This window comes from Dipteris shenzhenensis, chromosome 13 (assembly GCF_047967505.1).
Source record: "Dipteris shenzhenensis isolate YYH24624 ecotype China chromosome 13, Dip_SZ_1.0, whole genome shotgun sequence".
Lineage (NCBI taxonomy): Eukaryota > Viridiplantae > Streptophyta > Polypodiopsida > Gleicheniales > Dipteridaceae > Dipteris > Dipteris shenzhenensis.
This window is the reverse complement of record NC_141608.1, coordinates 5,689,261-5,709,346: the sequence shown is the minus strand read 5'-3', so window position 1 is coordinate 5,709,346 and position 20,086 is coordinate 5,689,261. Positions and strand designations below refer to the sequence as shown.

General features: G+C 47.7%; 1 protein-coding gene across 1 annotated transcript in view; it reads left to right on the top strand.

Moving 5' to 3' along the window:
- LOC147894953 (uncharacterized) overlaps positions 1-16,666 on the top strand; it is a 170,016-nt gene extending 153,350 nt beyond the window's left edge. Inside the window, exon 8 of the mRNA XM_087384268.1 lies at positions 16,565-16,666. Coding sequence (XP_087240394.1) covers positions 16,565-16,603 — 39 coding nt within the window. The 3' untranslated portion in view covers positions 16,604-16,666. The remainder of the gene's footprint in view (positions 1-16,564) is intronic.
- Positions 16,667-20,086: the final 3,420 nt, after the last annotated feature.

Sequence of the window (20,086 nt, the reverse complement as noted above, 5' to 3'; positions counted from 1 at the left end):
CCACATCCACTTGTTCCCAATAGAACTATTGTAACTCATGACATACCATTTTATAATTGTTATGTGTCAATAGACTGGGTTTGCCTTTCAACATGGCTATATTCCTGTATGGTTCAAACTCAGACTAAAATATATTGTCTGTAGGCTAGGTGCTTCTACTTCATGCTACATGTTGTCCACCGGTGGGTGGCCTATTGCCCACCTGTAGGTTCCTACTTGCTGCATGTGGCCTACAACAATGACCTACTAGGAATGAAATGGCTTCTTGCTAAGGTCAAGAAGGGACTGTCCCACAAACATGTTTGAAGGAGAGGACAAGAACCAATTGGAAACAGATTCGCCTAATAGCACCATAGCAAAAGGTTTGAACTTAAGAGATCCTTTACATTGCTTGTATTGGACATACAGTTGACTCCCATGTGCCCATGTGGAATTTTGATCTATTTCCTCAACATCAGTCTCTTGTATGATGCCACTAGAGACATTTGGGTCATTCTATGGGCTGATTGAATTTCATGACAAGGTCCGCGTTGGTCTCTATCTCATGGAGATGCGGCTACACAGAGAAAGTGGGTCTACAAGGTGAAAAGGAAAGCTGATGGCAGTGTTGACCACCTCAAAGCCCGCTTGGTTGCAAAGGGATATGCATAGCAACACGGCATTGACTTTGAGGAGACCTTTGCTCCCACCTCACGCATTACTACTATCAGTTGTGTTATTGCTATGGCATCTCATCGTCGCATTGGGAGATTCATCAACTGGACATCAAGATTGCCTTCCTTCATGGTGATCTTCACGAATAGGTCTATGTCACTCAGCCACCCTTGCTGCAGCGAGGGGTCAGTAGCAGTCACTCTTAGATCAGAGAGCAGAGTATGCCTTTCATGCTAGAGAGTCATTTTGGACACAAACGGGAGGTAGGGTCAACAAGCAGTTCTTATCTACTCTTGGCCCCAGACATAGTAGGGAGAGCGTCTCACAGCTTGTTGACTCAGGAGGAGTTCTTCAGACACATCCAGATGCCGTCTTGTAGGTTGCCACCGATTTCTATGCCTCTCTTCTTACAGCAGATGCTGACACTCAAGCCATAGATGATGCTAGAGCGGTTATTTGGTGACACTTACCTGGGTTGGTGACAGGGGATATGACTGTTTTACTTGATGCACCCTTCACCAACGTAGAGTTCAGGATTGCTCTCTCTGCCCTTCACAAGGGCAAGTGTCTTGGTTCAGATGGACTTACCCCCTTATTTTTTATTACTGTTTGGGATCAGATTGGGGATCACATTACCTCAGCCCTGCAGGGTGTATGGGACTCGGGTGAGATGCCAGACTCACTTACGGAGGGTCTCATTCATTTGATTCTGGCGCCGCCCTGATTGTCCTCGCCAAACTCCAAGTTGTTGAAGTCCCCTCCAACAATCCAGGAGTCTATATCCGGAAGACACTCTGAAAGCCTCCTCCAAAAGGCCGGCGATGCTGTCTGCACGCTGGGGCATACACGTTTAGGATCCCTATCTTGGACTCTCCCATCCAAACTGCCGGTCGCCCCAGGGACTCCCACCAAGAGTCACACCTGGGTCACATCATGGTCACCTGAGCAACATGCCAAGTTTGCTAGACCTTGGTCACACCTAGTCGCATCGTGTTCACATGTGTTCACATCTTGGTCACTCTGGAGCAAACAATACATGACTTAGACATGACTTGACAATACATGACTTGGACATGACTCGACAATACATGACTTGTACAGTACACGACTTGGACATGACTCGACAATACATGACTTGTACAAGACCTGGACATGACTTGGATATGATGGGAGGAGTACATGATTGAAGAGTACCAAACCTCAACCTCGACCGACCATGGTCAAAGTTTATCAGAGTGAAGTACTGGAGCACTGGTGCACAGGTGGTACACTTATTGATGCACATGGAAAGCAGTCCAGTAGCTAAGAGGTATAGGTGGTGCACCAACCTTCGCAACCAACTAGTGTCAACAGCACATGGAATAGACAGGATGCACACATGGAGCACGGGATTCACTAACTCAGAACAGGCTGGAGAGTTGCAGAACCCATCAAGGACGAAGCAGCCGACAAACGGCGGAACGGCTAAGGATGTAAGAAGACATCAAATAGGAAGGAGGGAAGGAGATTTCCAGCGAAGGGGAGCAGATGAGGAGAAGGTGAAGAGGGGGAAATGGGAGGAGAGGGGGACATTCTAGCAGAGGCAGAGGGCGTGAGTGAGTGAGTGAGAGGCTAAAGTCAAGAGCTTGCCTTGTGTGTATCTTCTCCTGGTGTATCAGTCATCTAGTGTAACTCTCATGAGTATATGATTCATTCCTTCTAATGAATCTGTGCTCGCTTCTCTACGATCTCTTTCCGTTGTGTTCTCCTCCGCTCCTCTCCCTTCACCTGGTACAATGGACCCTGTGTCATGTGGTTGGAGTTCTGCTCCGTTCATGTCAAGGGTTGGCTTTTATGATGTTGTTCCGCTTTAGTCTTCTTCTTGCTCACATCACCCCTGCACTTGCACCGCTTGCACATCGATGACACCATTGATTAGCACTCGTCTACCCACCATCGGTGACATCCATGGCATGTCTTACTTGCTTCTCGCACCAGTGGCCTTAGGCCTCCGGTAATACCCGGAAGTGTTAGGAACCTCCCCCTTAGACAGGATTGCATCACTCAACTTAAGAGATTGATAAGAAACTTTATATGGAGTGGACTTGATGGCACAGAAGGTGTTAGAGCTATCTTCCCACTTCGGAAGGGGGTCTTAATATAATTGATCCAGATTTAGAGTGTAGGGCCTTGCTTTGCAAGGTGCCATGTAAGGGGACTTTTTCCTGGGCCGGAGCCATGGAAGGACTTTTTTATTTGCAGCATACACTCATGCACACTATCTTCGGGACGAGACTGGATGAATAGTATTAGATGGATCTTCACTTCAGCCAGTCTCAGATCTGAAAGCCAAAAGAACCCTCTTTAAGTATAAAAGGAATAGGTGCCCTATATGTGGGTCTCAAACCAACAGCTAACTAAGGTGGCATACTAACTGAGCCACTAACTAGAGTACATAAAGATAGCTATCATCCAGCTATTATTCATGGGCGGTGTACCAACCGCATCTGTAGCTAACAAGTCGGTGACATAAATGCACAACGGTCACCCTAGCATATCACGAGTGGATCTCGATATCTCAACATGCCTATGTGTTTGTCTCTCTTACATATTATCATTGAAAAAGTTCTTATCATATGTCATGTACTCATTTATGAAGGTGACTATTTCCTCATCACTGTTTATTTATATTTTGTTGCATTTTCGACCCACAAAATTCCATGTTCATGTTGGCTTCCCTTGCTTTGGAATTCAGTGACAAAGAAATAGTCCACGACATTTCTAATTAATGAATGGTCTTTCAAGATGAGTGTTAACATATTTTGAAGTTTGTGAACATAATATCTAGTGCACAAAGTGGGGTCCTATCTAACCAAGCTTCTTATATTTTCATTTGGTTTGCAATTGTGCTTCAACATTTTATCATTCTGCACATGAAAATGTAATGAAGAAGGTTGGTCATCATATTTGGTGCATCATTGCAAAGGCCTCTTCGCGTAGCTTTTCTTTGTAGTCTGGTGATGTGTTTAAGCTTTCAAAGTCAATGTATATGATTCCTGATTTTAGAAAATTTCCTATGTTTTTAACATCTTTTGCACACACAGGTTTATTTTGCATCATGCCCATTAGGGGAGAAATGGGGTCTCAAAAGGGCCTCATAAGGAATGGATTAAGAAATGGATTAGTCCTAATGAAAGGGCCAAGGTAGAGGTCCCAAAAAGTCCTAACCCCCCCTCACCTAGGTGGGTTAAGCCCAAAAGTGACCCCACCTCTTACACCTCTTACACAACTCTTACTCCTAGGTGGGAACCAGCAAATTCAAAATTCAAAATTCGAATTTTGAATTCCCTCCCTCCTCTCTCATCCCTCCCTCCCTCTCTCATGGTAGCTATCCTAAAAACATGGTCTAGCTTTAGGAGACTCTTTGGAGGGTTCCCTCTTCCTATTGCGAAGAGATTGATAGGATTGTAGGCTATGTGGAGGTTGGTTCTGACTTTTAGTGGTACTTGGATCGTGACCCTCTTCTCATTTCCCTGGGATCTTGGAGACTATTGCTTTATGGAGGTGTACCCATAAAGTTCCTACAATAGGAGCCAGGAGAGTGGGAGTGGATTGACGAAGGGCACCGAGAAAAGAGCCCCCCCTCCTTTCGTTACACAGTTCGTAATGCCAGGAGATTTCAGCTCAGTTGTAGAGATTGGAAGCCCTCTAGAGCTCTTCATTGGGATGCCTTCATATTTATGCTGATCTGCAGAATAGTTTTTGGAGGAAACTCTAGAAATCCCACAGGAATAGAATATAGAAAAATCACTCTCTTTTTCTGGCTTCTTATTAATGGTGGGATTGCCGTGAACCTGTGGAGATCCAAGTTTGGGGCTGATCCTACTTGTCCCCTTTGCCATGCTACTGTGGAGATGATTCAGCATTGTTTATGGGATTGCAGACAAGCAAGGGTTATATGGAAGGGGGTTGCCATGATTTTCAGTTCTTTTGCACATTTACCCTTCTTCATGACTAGGGATATCGGTTGCTTGGCTTTCTCTTTTGGGGCCTTAGGTCTTCTTTGAGAGACATGACTCAGCTATTAGACGACACTTCCGGATGATGTTCTTGCCTCATCCTTCATGAATGTGCATACTTTGGTGGACTCTTCTTGGGAGATACTCGCAAGCATATCAGCGTGGCATATGTGGAGAGTCAGGTGCACAGAGGCATTGGATGATCCTAGGTTCACCCCTCTTAGACATATGGCCAATATATGGACAAACACTATACATACACTAATGGCCATTTGGACGGGCATGCAGGGGTCCTCTCGAGTAGCATCTGCTAGGAGGGCTGCTTTCCTCAGGGAATGGAGGGACTCCCCCTACTTCTCTGAGTCTTCCACAGGGTTGAGATGGCATTTTCAGCCTCACCTTGGTATTTTGTACCTCTTCTTAAGGAATTTTTTTAATACAGGCCATGATGTATTACAACCTCTGGCGGGTTTTGTTCATACTTAATGGAAGTCTATTTTTGCAAAAATAAAAATAAAAATACAAAATACTTTGCTCTACTCTTGGTCCTAGACATAGTAGGGATAATGTATCTCAATCTGATGGAATTTTGTAGTTGGATCTAAATACTTCCATGCATATTACTTCAGCTTATTATGCTTCCCTCCTCATTGTACAACCTTATAGGAAGGTGCAAGATTGAGGGTTTAGTAGGGAGTTCCACTATTAGTGAACCAGGATAAGAGGATCTCCTTTGATGCACCATTTAACAATTTGGAATTCGGGACTCCTTCACTTGCCCTTCACAAGGATAAATGCCTAGGTGCAAATGGTTTGACCGCCTTTTTCATTGTTGCTTAATAATAATGGACTTATCTCCTAGCAATTAATGCATGAACTTTGTCATGGCACATATCATGGCCAATCTTTCTCATTTTATCATGCCATGGTTTCTCTTAGTATTGTTGAGCTGGGAATTGGCAAAATCAAGAAGTTGTCTAACTTTATATCCTCGTGTGGCTAAGCCAAAACTGCTCCAATTCCATAAGCCTTAGCATCAGTGTGCACATGAAAGATTAGGTCCCAGTTGAGTTGCCTCACAATGTGCACCTTCACAAGCATGCTTTTTAACATATTCTTTTGTCCAGCTAAAGGGTCTTTCTTGCTCATCAAGAACCCATAGATGAAGGACCTCTGCCATCTCGACCACTGCATATATCGCGAGGTGTCAAGAGTCTATCAAGCTCAGAATACTGGCTTCCTAACTCTTGTGCATGATAAGTGAGGAATCAGGGTAAGGTGAGGAGAAGAGACCAAAATGTGTTGACAATACACAACTGCTTCTTTGCATTTTTGGCTCACATCATGAGCCCCTTTTTAGGCTTCTGGAATTTTGTACTTTTGTGTTTCTTTAGCACTCTCTTTTACATATTTTCATATACAATACTTACGAAATAATCATGTTGATATTGCCTCCTCGATTGGGAGCCTTGAGTGTAGCCAAGACAGCTCACATGCAGTTGGCACAACTGGTCCAAGAACAGTTGTGATGCTTGAGGAATCATTTGATTCCCACTTCACAATCAAAATTTCACACGATGTGGCTGGTGCAATCATTTTCACATTAGCAAACGAGGTTTTTTAAGGGCATTGTAACGTACTTGATGGTTGTGAATTATACATGGCAAGATACGGAAACCAATTTCTCAACATCTTCATTCTTCAAGTATGTAGTTCAACTGAAAATGATAGACTATTTTAATTTTTGTGATAATACGTAAGACTATTTGAATTTTTATGATGTTTGTAAAGATTCTTATAAAATTTATATGTAAGCATTATTATTAAAAATCACGACTTTTTTCTCAGTCTGAAGATAAGAATCTCCACATTGGGGGGTATAAACTTTGCTTTTAACATACTTTTCTCCTGATGTTTCTTTCCAATTACATCTTACAAATGTATCAGATTAAAAGCTGCAATCACATTTAATGAATTTGTCTTCCAACTACAACTTCTGTGCTTCTTTAGGAGGATTTGATTCATGGAAAAGACCCGCATGGTGAGAAAGGCACAAAGAATAATAATGAAATGGAATTTCCAGCTCATGAAAGGCAAATAGAAACACTCACACCTCTCAGTAACTCAGATGCAAATTATTTATCTTCAAATTCAGTTCCATCGCTGCAACAAGCTTCCCAGTACAGTATTTGCTTTCAGTTCAAATTAAGTGGCAATGTATTAATAACTTAGAAAAGTGTTCTTCACGTGCAACCAAAATGAGCATGCTTGGATCTCACATCCACACTTCTAACTGACATTTGGCAACGAGATGACTATTTTTCAATAATAGATGGATCCTTTTTCTGCAAAGAAGAAGAAAAAAAGAACATAAGAATTACATTAGAATATTCCAAATAATCTATCAGTTGTGAGACCAGCTCTCAACTTAAAATCTCCCAAAACTCTTTTAAAACTTAAAACAAGCGCTTGTCCTCTCAACTCTCCACAGCACGAGGTGCCGCTGCTTGGAGCTCTAGGAGCTGCTGCTGCTGCTGCTGCTGCTGCTTCCTGGCTGCCCCTCTGCCCCGCCCTTTCCGCAGCCCCATCGCCTCCCCTCCACACTCCGCCCCATATGCCTCCCCCTCCGCCAGCTCCGCCCCCTGCCATCTCGCCTCCCCCCCGTCATCTCCGCCCCTCCGCCTCCTCGTCCCCTTCTGCCTTCTCCTCCGCTCCCTCCTTCTCTCCTTCACCGGCTCTCCTCCCCTACCTCCTCTCTGCTCCTTTGCCATCTCCTCCGCTCCCTCCTTCTCTCCTTCTCTCCTCCCTCCTTCTCTCCGTCGCCATCTCCTCCGCTCCCTCCTCGTCTTCCACCGCCCCGCCACTTCTTCCACCTCCTCGCCTTCTCGTCCCCTCTCCTCCTCCGCCTTCCGTCGTCCCCCCCGCGCCTCCCTTGCCGCCCTTCCTGCCTTATCCACCTCTCTCCCCCGCCTGTTCGCCTTCTCCCCCCCCGCCTCCCCTCTTCCTTCTTCCACCTCCTTCCTTGCCCTCTTCCTCCTTCACCCAGCCTGTCGTCCGCCCCCCGCCTCGCCTCGTCTCTACCTCCCCCTTTGACATCTTTCTTCCTCACCCCCACCCCCCCCCCTTTCTTTCTTCTTCCTCCCTGCAGCGGGAGCATTTGTTCTTGTTAAGGCGAAATTAAATCTTGGTGGTGACCCTTGGTCTGGCTAGAGGGGCTCTATGGCAGCACGCTCGAATCCCACATCCGTTAAGGTTCTTCTTTCCCAGCTGACAAGCAACAGGTACAGCAGGCAGTTTAGTCCCTTCAGGACAAGGCGATCGTGGGAAGAATTGTGGGCCTCACTCCTACAAGGAGACAGGTGCGAGAGTGGATCCAGTTCCAGGCGAGCTTGGCATTAGAGGGTGACCACATCCAAGAGGTCACCATCTATGGAAGAGGCGTTTTGTCATCTAGTCGAGCTCCCCCTCGACACTCAAGGGGGAGAGCCCCATCCTCCTTGGCCTGCATCTAGCGTACCTCTTTCCTTGGTACCATGGCTTTATAGTGAAGGACATGGACACGACACACCATTCGCCATCTCCCCCAACGGAAGGAGCCATTGCCTAGCCAGAGGATCCTCCCGTTATGGAGGTTCAGCGAGACCGCACCCACCCTTGCATCAGCAGCAGCGAGTCCCAGGAGCTCCTGATGCGATGGAAGCTACGGACGTTAGCCCGTCAACGGCGGCTGAGGAGGAGCGAGTCTAGAGCCCCGGCGAGCCTAATCAACAAGGGGGGCCTGTGGCTGCCCCTACTCACCCCCGCCCCCCTCCCCTCCCCTAGATCTTTATCCCTCTCCACTACCCCCCCTTCCTCCGGGTTCCTTCCCCCCCCCTCGCCCCTCCGACTATGATCACCCTCACCACCCGCCCCCCTCCCTACGCCTCCCTCCCTCCTCCTTCCCCCTCCGCCCCCCCTTCCACCTCCTCACCAGGTTCTTCAGCCTCCCACCCCTTCCCTGCTTCGACACCCCTTCCAGGAGACAAGGGTAAGATGGCGTCCCCTTCCGCTCCCTCACCGCAGATTTCACGCATGATGGACGAGTGGATGGGGCCATAGGGACTGGACCTTTGGCACGCCCATGGTGCGGAGGTGAGTTTTCAGCTGAGTTCACGCGAGAAAAGCCGGTGTGGTTTGGCAGTAGGAGTTATCAGATTGCCGCTTGAGGCAAAGGTTGATCAGGCATACTATTGGCCACTCCAGAAGTGTGCAGAGTTGTTTGGGGTGGAAGTCTCCTTCATGATGAAGTGGACACGAGAGATTGGTATTGAGCTAGTGTCCACTTTAGTATGTCGTCATACAGACATACTCGCCCTCCAAACCCCCCGCAAAGTCACATAAGACAGTCTTTATGGAACAGGCACCCACTCACAGGAGAACCTTGTTTTTTGCATCCCCGTCCTCATGAGCACAGACTGGGTTTGTTCCAGGAGCGCAGCATCCTGGACAACATTTTCACGTTCTGGGAGGTAGTGGATTGGTCCAGGGAGGAGTCACAGCCGTTGGCCGTCCTCCTCTTGGATTTCCAGAAAGCCTACGACAAGATGGAGTGGTCTTTTGGAGTGCGTGGTACAGGGTGCTGGGGAGGTGCAGTCATGGTAGTACGTGAAGGAGCCGCACCCCAGGACCACCAGGGGCAGCAGGGCACCCAATGCCTGCAGAGCACACCCAGTATCACGATGGAGAGCTATCAAAGCGGCTCCCTTAACTCAGGAGGAGACTTTTGATCCTGTTCAGACAGACGCCTTCCAGACTCCAGAGGTGGATGCTGCTGCAGCCCCAGACACTATAGTTCCACATCAGGAGGGGCCTTTAGATCCACCAGCCCTAGTCACTTTGGTTTCTGACTCCTTGGTTTCTGACCACGAGGGGGCTACAGGTACTTCTTCCCCGCAGACTGTTCTTGCCACAGTCAGGACAATCGAGAAAGTGCAGGCACAAATGAGGGCTCCTAATTCCTCTTCACCCCAGCCACAGGCCTCCTCAACCCCCAGCTCCAGTTCTGCTGATACAGGCCTGGCAGGTCCTTCTCCTCCATCTTCCACGAGTGCAGGTCTTCTTCGCACTCCTCGGCCAGACTTGCTTATCAGGAATTCTTTTTCGGCACTGGCAGATTCGGCGACTTTCATGGATGATGAGGAGTTTGTGCCCTCCACCTTAGGGGCCCCGGTCATTGGGATTCCTTCTGACAGGGCCTCCCTTTCAACAGGTGTGGGGATCCTTTCACCTGTTGAGTTCCCTGCCCTCAGCAGGAGTGTTTCGGCCCATGGGAAGCTGGTCTGCTCTACTAGGTCGGGTAAGCCTTTCCATCGAGCATCCTCCTGTCGATGAGGATAGTCAGCTCGAACATACAGGGCCTAGGCGGAGTTCCACACCGTCGCCGTAGGCAGCTGATCCGGAACCAGCTTCATCCAGGCGTCACTGGAGGTGCTATTGATATCCTTTTTATCCAGGAGCTAGATGCCAGTGATTGCTCTAAGTTTGGCAAACTGCTTTCAGGACATACTTTCTGGTCGCCTGCTATGGGCACAAGGGGAGGTACTTGCATTTCAGTCTCTCTTTCTATTCTCCCCTTGGTTGCTGGTCATGGTATTATCTCCCCTTCTAGAGCTCAATGGATCATTATTTTGATTGGAGGGCGTAAGATTGGTCTTCTCAATCTTTATGCTCCCAACAAGAGAGGTGAGCGGATCTCCTTTTGGAAGGAGTTACTCTCTTGGGCCCCCATTGTAGATTCTTGGATAATTGGTGGCGACTTCAACATGGTTGAGTTGCCTTCAGACAAAAAGGGAGGCAGACAGGGTGGAATTCATTCTTTGGAGAGGGCAGCCTGGGATGCCTTCCTCTTTCAGTTCAGTGGCAGGGACACTTGGTTGGATGATGCCTTTCATATTATGCCACAGTCACTCCTGTACTGTTGGTCGAATAGGAAATACACATCTTGAGCCTCATCGGAGAGGACGCTCTGCCAGTGTTAGGATTCCGGATGCTTTTTATGGAGAGGAGAGCCTCACGGAGGATATTTTACAGATTTGGGTTTCTCACATACAGGGTGGAGCTGTCCACCCATCTCAGGTAGCTGCAGCCTTATCCGAAATTAGTGACTATTATCATATAGTCGCTGATTCTAGGAGACATGAGATTCTCAGATGTGAGATTGGTATACGCCAGCAGTTAGCGTCCCTTCAGAGGGAAGAGCAGAAGAGGCCCACAGATGCTTGGATTCAGGAGCGCCTTGCTGCAGCAAGGGCTCATTTGCAGACATTGTTGGATCAGAGAGTAGAATATGCCTTTCATGCACGGGAATCCTTTTGGATTCAGATGGGTAGCAGGGTCAACAAACACTTTTTCTCTACTCATGGGCCCAGACATAGTAGAGATAGTGTTTCGCAGCTTGTTGACTCAGACGGGGTGTTACAGTTAGATCCTGATGCTGTCATGCATGTAGCTTCAGATTTTTTTGCATCCCTTCTTACTGCAGATCCAGGCACACATGCCATTGATGATGCCAGAGAGGTTATTTGGCAGTGTATCCTTGTATTGGTGAAGGATGAGTGTATGTTTCTCTGGATGCACCTTTCACCAATGCAGAATTCAAGACTACATTACTTGCCCTTCACAAGGGCAAGTGCCCAGGTTCAGATGGACTTACCCCCCCCTTTTTTATTACTTTTTGGGCGCAGATTGGTGATCACATTACATCAGCCCTGCAGGGCGTGTGGGACTCTGGTGAGATGCCGGACTCACTTATAGATGGTCTCATTCATCTCATCCCAGAGGGGGGTAATAGGAATCTTGTGTCTCAATGGAGACCCATCACTCTATTGGGAACTTTTTACAAGATTCTGGCGAAAGCCATTAGTCTACGGCTACAGGTTTTTCTTCCAGATTTGATTCATGACACGTAGACAGGGTTTGTGCATGGTAGAAGTATTTTTGATAATATTTTCTCATTTTGGGAGGCCTCAGAATGGGCCATGCAGAGCCGCCAGAGATTGGCCATTCTACTCTTGGACTTTGAGAAACCTTACGACAGAGTAGACTGGAATTTTTTAGAGGGTACTCTATCTCGCTTTGGTTTTTCAGATGCATGGATTAGAGGAGTATCCTCTCTATACAGATCATAGCCAGTTGCTCATTGGGGGGGTAAGAGGGGACAGGTTTTAGATTTCCAGATCCGCCGTCCACCAGGGATGTCCTCTTGCCCCATTTCTTTTTTTGTTTGTGGCGGAAGCTATGAGTATCTACATTAGATCTCAAGCTGATATTTATGGGCTGAGGCTTCCTATCCGCCGGGAAGAAGAGCTCCTGGATAGTGAGTTGGCAGATGACACGGCTGTTTTTTTGGATGCCTCCCCCAGGACACTTGCTTCCTTTTGGACAGCCTTGGATTTGTTTTGCACGGCTGCAGGTGCACACATTAATTGGCATAAATCCAATGGTTTTTGGATTTGCGAGGATGACACCCCGGATTGGGGTAATGATATTGGCTTCACTTGGGTACAGAGGGGCGTCTCCGTCAGATATTTGGGCTGCCATGTTGGGGTGGGCATCTCTCCTTCATAACAGTTTGCTCCGGTGTTGGAAAGCATCAGAAGAAAGCTCCTTTTGTGGAGCTCTCAGCCAAACTTGACTTGGCCTCTAGGGTAGTGGTGGTTAACCAGGTTCTTCTAGCCACAGCATGGTTTGTATGCTCTTGTTGGTGCCACTCTAGGGATTGTATCACTCAGCTTAAGAGGCCTGTACGAAACTTTTTATGGAGTGGTCTAGATGGCACAACTGATGTTACAGTCAGGGTGGCTTGGGAGACCTAGATTCTTCCTACAAGAGAAGGGGGTTTGAATATCATCGACCCAGATCTACAGTGCAGAGCTTTACTCTGCAAGTTCGTTGTGAGAGGGCTTATGCCAGGGTAAGACCTTGGAAGGATTTTTTTATCAGATGCATACAGTCTCGCATGCCCACTTCAGGAGAGGATTGGACACACAGTACTAGATGGGTTTTCACCACAGCCCACCTCAGGTCTCCCTCTTCCCCTCTTATGGTTGCTATCCTGAACGCATGGGCCAGCTTCAGGAGTACTCTTCGCAGGATTCCCCCATCCACCCATGAAGAGATTGAAAGGCAGCCTATCATGTGGAATGACAGGATTTTGGATGAGCTTGGCAGACCACTTGGAGCTTCTCCTTACATGCAGTGGCCAAGATGGGAGAGGGGCCCTGCATCTACAGTGGGAGCATGGAAAGCCTTCAGGAAGCTTCCTGCAGACCAACAGGCCCAGATGGTTCTTAATCTCAGAGGGAGTGCAGGGATTGCTTTTCTTGACCCACATGAGGATGCCTTAGTATTTGATGTTTCTTTGGGGGGCAGGCTGTCCAGATCCACAGACCCTCGCTGCCTTTCTACTTTGGAGACAATACAGCACTGCCTTTGGGATTGCAGACAGGCGAGAATCATATGGAAGGGGATTGCAAGACTTTTCAGCACTTTTGTTCGCCTACCTTTCTATATGACCTGAGGATCAGTGGCTTGGCTTACTCTTTCAGGGCCCCAGGTATTTTTTGAGAGACTTGATTCCTATTGGGCTCTTCACATCCGACGACACCTTGTGGAGTCGTGCTCTCTAGAGTATGTTCCGGCCACTCTTTTCAGGGCTGCTCACTCCTCGGTCGACTCTCCATGGGAGATCCTAGCTACTTGGACAGATACGATACACACTCTGATGGCCATTTGGGCGACCATGCAGGGATCATCTCGAGCAGCCTCCTCCAGGAGAGTTACTTTTCTCAGAGATTGGAGAGACTCTCCCTTCTTTGCTGAGACTTCTACAGCATTGAGATGGCATTTTCAGCCTCAGCCTTGGTTTCTTTCTACCTCATTCCTCTGAGGTTTTTTTTTTTACATGCTTAGCATGGTGTATTTCCGCACAGAGCTTGCTCTAGCGGGTTTCTTTCTTACTTAATAGAAGTCTCTTTTTTGAAAAAAAAAAGATGGAGTGGTCCTTTCTGGAGGGTACTATGTGGAGATTGGGTTTCTAAGACAGATGGATCAGAGGAGTTTCTGCGCTTTATGCGGGGAGCTCTAGCCAGATGCTTATCGGAGGACACACGGGCGAGACCTTTCCTCTTTCTCACTCGGTCCGCCAGGGCTGCACCCTCACTCCCTTCCTCTTCTTGTTTGTGGCAGAGGCTCTGGGCTACTACTTGTTATCACAGGTGGTTGGCCTCACAGGGTTGAGGCTCCCAATCATGCAGGAGGAGGAGCTGCTCGACTTTGAGTTTGCAGATGACACCACCTTGTATGTAGAGGACACCACCACGAGTTCGGAGAGAGTCAGGGGAGCCCTGGCTATCTACTGTGAGGCCTCGGGTGCGCGGATCAACCGGACAAAGTCCATAGGTTTTTTCATAGGCTCTGAAGAGACACAGGAGATCTGTGAGTGGGGAGCGACTTTGGCTTCAGATGGATATCGTGGGGCCAGATAGTGAGATACCTCGGTTGCCAAGTCGGTATTGACATTATAGCAGAGCAGTAGATTGTCGCCCTGGTCCTTGAGAGTGTACGGCGCAAGCTTCTTTTCGGTCAAACTCTCCCTAGTAGGTCGTGCCTTAGTGGCAAACCAGGTCCTTCTTGCCACGGCCTGGTATATCGCCTCCTGCTAGTGTTTTCACAGAGGGTGCATTGGGCAGCTCCGACGGTTGGTTCGAAACTTTCTATGGGCAGGTTCGGACGGCACGCGGAATACTAGAGCCCGGGTCGCTTGGCAGACGGTGATCATGCCGCAGGCACTCAGGTGCAGAGCCTTGGAAGCTCCTCTTATAGCAAGGACTTCTCAGGAACACCCAACGCACTTGGGGGTAGTGGCAGCTTTCACACAGATGGATCTTCTTAGAGGCCCCCCTTACGGGGAAGGGTTCCCCCTTGATGAGGAGCCTCCATAGGGTCTAGTAGAGAGTAGCAGGGGGCCTCATTCGTGCTCAGCAAAGATGCAGAGAGGAGTTCGAGCGTCAGCCCCTTGTTTGGAACCCTGAGATCTGGGATTAGGAGGGGCATATGCTCGGACAACGGACTCACATTGGTTGGGCATAGCGGGACAGTGGACCAGCCGGTTCCTTTGGCAGATGGAGCAGATTACCCATGGAGGCAGAGGCAGAGGCAAGGCTTAGCGCTGTAGCATATCTGCGAGGTGCAGGGCAGTGGATGAGAGAGATTGACCTAGCCATCCCTGAGTCCTGGAGGGAGGGACTTAGCGTGTGGATGGACAGCAGATAGTTGGGCTAGTTTTCTCGGACTGGTGTCCCCTTGAGGATGATGATGCAGCGTGGCAACACACACATGATTTTTTTTCATATAGGACTTGCTCTAGGCGCTCACTGAGAGAGACCCAGAGATGGATGGAGTCTTGATGGGATTCACTGGCAGATGATCAGAGTGGTGAGACGTTTGGGGAAGGAGTGGTACATTGACCCTCCTAGTAATTCAGAGCAGGATCCTGCCCCAAGATGGCGCCTCTAGCTTTGGGAGGGTAGGCCCTTGCAGGAGGTCCAGTGGGATCCGGGATAGTGGTTCTGGTCCTCCAGGGGCGGCCTTGCTGAGCAGGTGGACGAGGTGCCCTTCTTTTCCTACACCACACGGATTGGCAGGAGGGACTCTTCGATGTGGACCCCTTTGAGGGAGAGGCATTGGGTGGCCTAGAGAGTGCCCCGGGACGTCCGTTCTAGAGAGTGCCTTGGGACGTCCGTTCCAAGTTTTGGACGCGGCTATGGTCCAGTTTGCGGCCGAGGAAGATATCCTACTTCTTCTAGCTGGCCGCCCACGGAGGCTTGCCCATCGGCCCGTGGTTGGAGCAGATGCGGGTGGAGGGGTAGTGTCATTGTTGCTTTGCTAGTTTTCTGGAAACGATCCCGCACTGCCTCTGGAGTTGCCATTGCGTAGCGAGGTTCCCTCAGGATCATGACGCGTAAGCAGAGTCTTCAGAGAGACTACACTTGGGGGATGGTGGCCTCGTTGACCGAGGGAGGACACACATTCTAGATTGATGAGATCTCCCCAACCAGCTTACCGGATACAGGGTCAGAGCATTCAGAGGATTGAGCTCCATGAGGCGGTCCCTCCTGATAGCCTAGTTCCTCCTCTTCTTCCGGAGGACAGCATATGGGAGGTAGTAGCCAGTGTCACTGCGGGGAACATTTGGGTTGCTCGCTTTCAGTTTGGTGATGGGTGAGCATCCGGTTCCACCCTCGGCTACCCTGGTCGCCATTTGACAGGATATCATCTACACCCTCCGCTCCACTTGGGAGTGTGGGACTTCAGGCTCCAAGGCGACTGTTGTGAGGCGTGCTCGTTTCTGCAAGGCTTGGCCTGCAGGAGTTTTTTACATTTTCACTCCGTTAGCCCCAATACCAGAGATCCCCTAGGCAGTGAACTGGGTTTCTCTGGAACAGGCCGGTTTTTCTTTCAGCCTTTTCCCAGTTTTTTCCATACTCAGCACCTTCGGGGCTGCTGTTTTTTATGAAGTTTTCAAGCATTAATAGAAGGTTCTTTTCTTTGGGGAAAAAAAAGTCCTTAAAACAATGAATTTGGGCCAAACGTTTGCAATGTTTGGGTCCAATTCCAAGTGTGTTTCTATGTCTTTAAAAAAAAATCGGAATATAGATTTGTTGCTAGATAATATGTGCTTTCCAGGATTTCCTGTTCTTGGAAACTCTTTTCCTGAAAATACTATATATCACCCATCAAACTTGTATAGCATCATGTTGAGAGTTCTAGGAAATTCTAAATTCTGTTGTGTCTGACATTAAATGTAAGCTGAAAGCCTGTACAGGAAGCTCTTTTAATCTGCTAAATAATGCCTGAAATTTCCATGTCTGTAGGAGAATGGACCAAGCACAACAGCTCTTCAAGCTTCATAGTACAAGTATAATTCCTTCAGCTGGCCAAAAATTTACGAAGAAAAAAAAGCAACCACATCAATTACAAGAGTTTTTGACAGAAGAAGAAAAGGTCTACTGCAATTTTCCTCATCTAATCTTCATAGACGGACCTGGTTTTTCTAGATTTCTTGTTTTTCACTGAAAGCAAGCCTTTTTTGAGTTTTTTCATCGGCAAATTTTGATCCCACTTCCGATAATATTACCCCTTTTTAAGAATAGGATTATATGAATCTGTCATTTCATCAGAGAATTCTAGCTTGTCCTTATGAAGGAACCGACTCACTGAAAATTGGATAATCAATTTGCTAGTAGCTAAGGACGCCAGTGTATACGTAGCGATTATTGAAAAAACTGTGGGACAACTATTTCTCTTACAAACGGAGAGTAAGATATGATTTCATGTAAAGGAAATGGTGCTTCTAATTTTGAGAATGCAAAAAGTTGTTGCTTCAAGGTATTGCTTTATGTAATTCAATAGACTTCTTGACTCATGGAAATGCAGTCAACTTTGATTTTCTTAGATTATATCTGCTTACACTCTAGATTTTTTCAATAAGATTTTCTTCAGTGATATTAAATACAAAAAATTGTTTTGTGCTTATAGGCTCTACACTATCTAGAAGCCCAAAAAGAATTCTTGATTGAGGCATCGAGAGCCTTGGAAGATATGGACAACATAGCCCTCAATCAACATCACATGCCAAGACTGGTGGGTTTTTAATAAAACACAGCCAAATAAGAGTTTAAATGCAGCGATTGGTATCACTCCCACTGAGAAGTGCTATCAAATGCCAAGAAATAAGTCCCAATTGCAGCAGTATTTGGGAAACTCACTGGTATATTCCACTTGTTTGTTTCTTCTCTATTTTCTACACTATACTGTCTAAGTTTGTGGAGAAATTACACATGCCTAGTGTGCTAATGCTCCTTCACATAGAGACCAGATTCAAAATAGTGTAGACTCAATGTTAGCTGGAAATAAAAATGATAAGCGACCTCATACAATCGTTTCTTTAAGATTCAGGCATTGCATCTCAGTCAATTTGAAGGGATGTTGATCCTCTGTTAATGCTCCTTCAACAGAGACCAGATACAAAATGGTGCAGACTCAATGTTAGCTGGAAATCAAAGTGATAACCAAACCTTATTTGATTGTTTGTCTAAGATTCAGGCATTGCATCTCAGTCAATTGGAAGGGATGATGATCTTATTTATTAATGTCTAGATTCTGTGCTGTGGACTGACAAAGGTTTTTAACAGTAAGAAAGATTCTGTTTCAAATGAATGATTGGGTCAGAAAATTCAAAATTCTTTTCTAGAATACAAAGAATGAAGCGGGTTTTTTAAATGCCTTACCAGGCTCATAATGATTTGAAGAAGAAGCTGTCGATTCCAAAGCCATAACTAGCTAGAAAATTGTGCCCCTGAGAATTTTCCTTCTTTGAAGATTTAACTATTGGTTTAGTGAACTATAGTTTTATCAATTGTTTTAAACTAAATATGTACTTTTTTTGACTTTCATGGGATGGCACAATCTTGAAACTCTCATATCAAACGGTCAATCTTTCTTTTATCACTTTTTTTTCCCCAGAGAAAAGAGAACTTCTATTAATGCTTGAAACCCCATGCTTCTAGCCTCCATAAAGGGACTGAAGATGGTAAATACAATGCAAGGCTATTTAGAAAACACAACCTGTTTCCAGGGCACCAGCTCACTGCCTAGGTTGCCTCAAGAATAGGGGCTAACAGCCACGGGGTGGTCTATACATCCAATGGATATCACCCGTGGAGAAAGTGTAAAAAAATCCCTGCAGGCCAAGCCTTGCAGAAGCGGTCCCACCTTTTGGCGGTCCCTCTCGATCTTGGAGTGCTGCGCTCCCAGGTAGCGCGCAACATGAAGATAATGTCCTGCCAAATGGCTACTAGGGTGGCCGCCGGAGTAGTCGTCTGTCCCCCCATCAGGGAAGGCAGTCCTGCATCATAGGCCTCTATCTAGGAGACCTGCTGGCCATGGATCCTATAAGCTGGCAACACTGGTCGATGGAAAAAGCATACCCGCCCTCTGTGAGCCATGCTACCATACCCAAGTGAAGTCCCTCAGCATCGTTGAGTACTGGCCACTATCCAAAAGGCCAAGCCAGATCCTCTGCGCTGCTGCACAATCCCATGGGCAGTTGGGGATCGTCCCCAGCACACCCTCTGCACAACAAAGGCACCTGCCGCCGTCGACTCGCATTTGCTCTAGCCAAGGGCCGATGGGCAATCCTCCATGAGCCATCAACTTGAAAAAGTAGGAAATCTTCTGTGGTCTCAGGCTGGTTCAGAGACGAGGTCAGAATCGTGAGATGACCTCCTAGCCTAGCCTCTGCATCCTGTAAAAGGAGTCTCACAGCCTCTTTGACGGTCCCGAAGCCGCTGAGAGTTTGGGTCATTCCCCCTGAGTCTCTCTATGGAGGCTAAATCCCACCTCAATGCCGCTCTCTCATGCTCTTGAAGCGCATGTCTCCGTTGCAAGGCCTGTGACTGAAGCTCCTCATTGCTCCTTTGGATCACATCTGCAACCCAAGCCGCTCATCCCTTAACTAATGGCTCATCCTCTGGCAGCTGCCATATCAAGGCTACTGCCCTCTGTACCTCCTCCTAAAGAAGGCTATCCGGGATGCGGATCCCATTCTGGGAAAGACCGGTGCAGGGTTGCTTGAGGAAGAGTACTGCCGGGGAGTGGTCTGACATGGTGGTACCTGCTAAGATGCTGATAGAGCTGCCCCTGTGCAATGCCCAGTCTCATACATAAAATCTGCCTAGTCTCTCCAAAATCCCATCCTGTCTCCGCTGGCCAAATGAAAACTGCAGGCTGCCTGGGACCCTCATGAACTCCACCTCTCTCCAAGGATCCCTTCCTCTAATCGCAAAGATGAGTTGTTCCCATGTGCTCCTCTCTGGTGTGGGCATCTCGGAGAAGGAAGCGCCACCCTGCTTGTCCTCCCCCTACTCTAGATTGTTGAAGTTGCCCCCAACAATCCAAGAGTCCACATCCGAAGGAGGCACTCGGAAAGTCGTCTCCAGAAAGCGGGGCGGTGCTGACGAGCAAGCGAGTGCATATACGTTCAGGATCCCAATCTTGGACTCACCTCCCTGGACTCCCATTCATAATACTTGCCCTGCAATGAGCTGTCCTTGGTAAACCTTCGGGGCAACTACCCGCGAGACCGAGATGCAAACTCCTCTGCTCCTCCCTACTGCCGAGGACCAAATCTCTGGGCCTTTGCTTGGCAGGGGGTGGTGACGGTGTTTGATGTCCGCCGCTGAGAACATATGCTCCTGAATCATAAGAAAGTTCATTGTCTGACCAACAACTGCCCTCTACAACTATTGGCAAAGTATCAAGTAGTGTAGCTGACTATGAGCATGCTCGTGGAGGTAGTGCACATTCCAACTCACACTCATAGGGAGGGGGAAGCA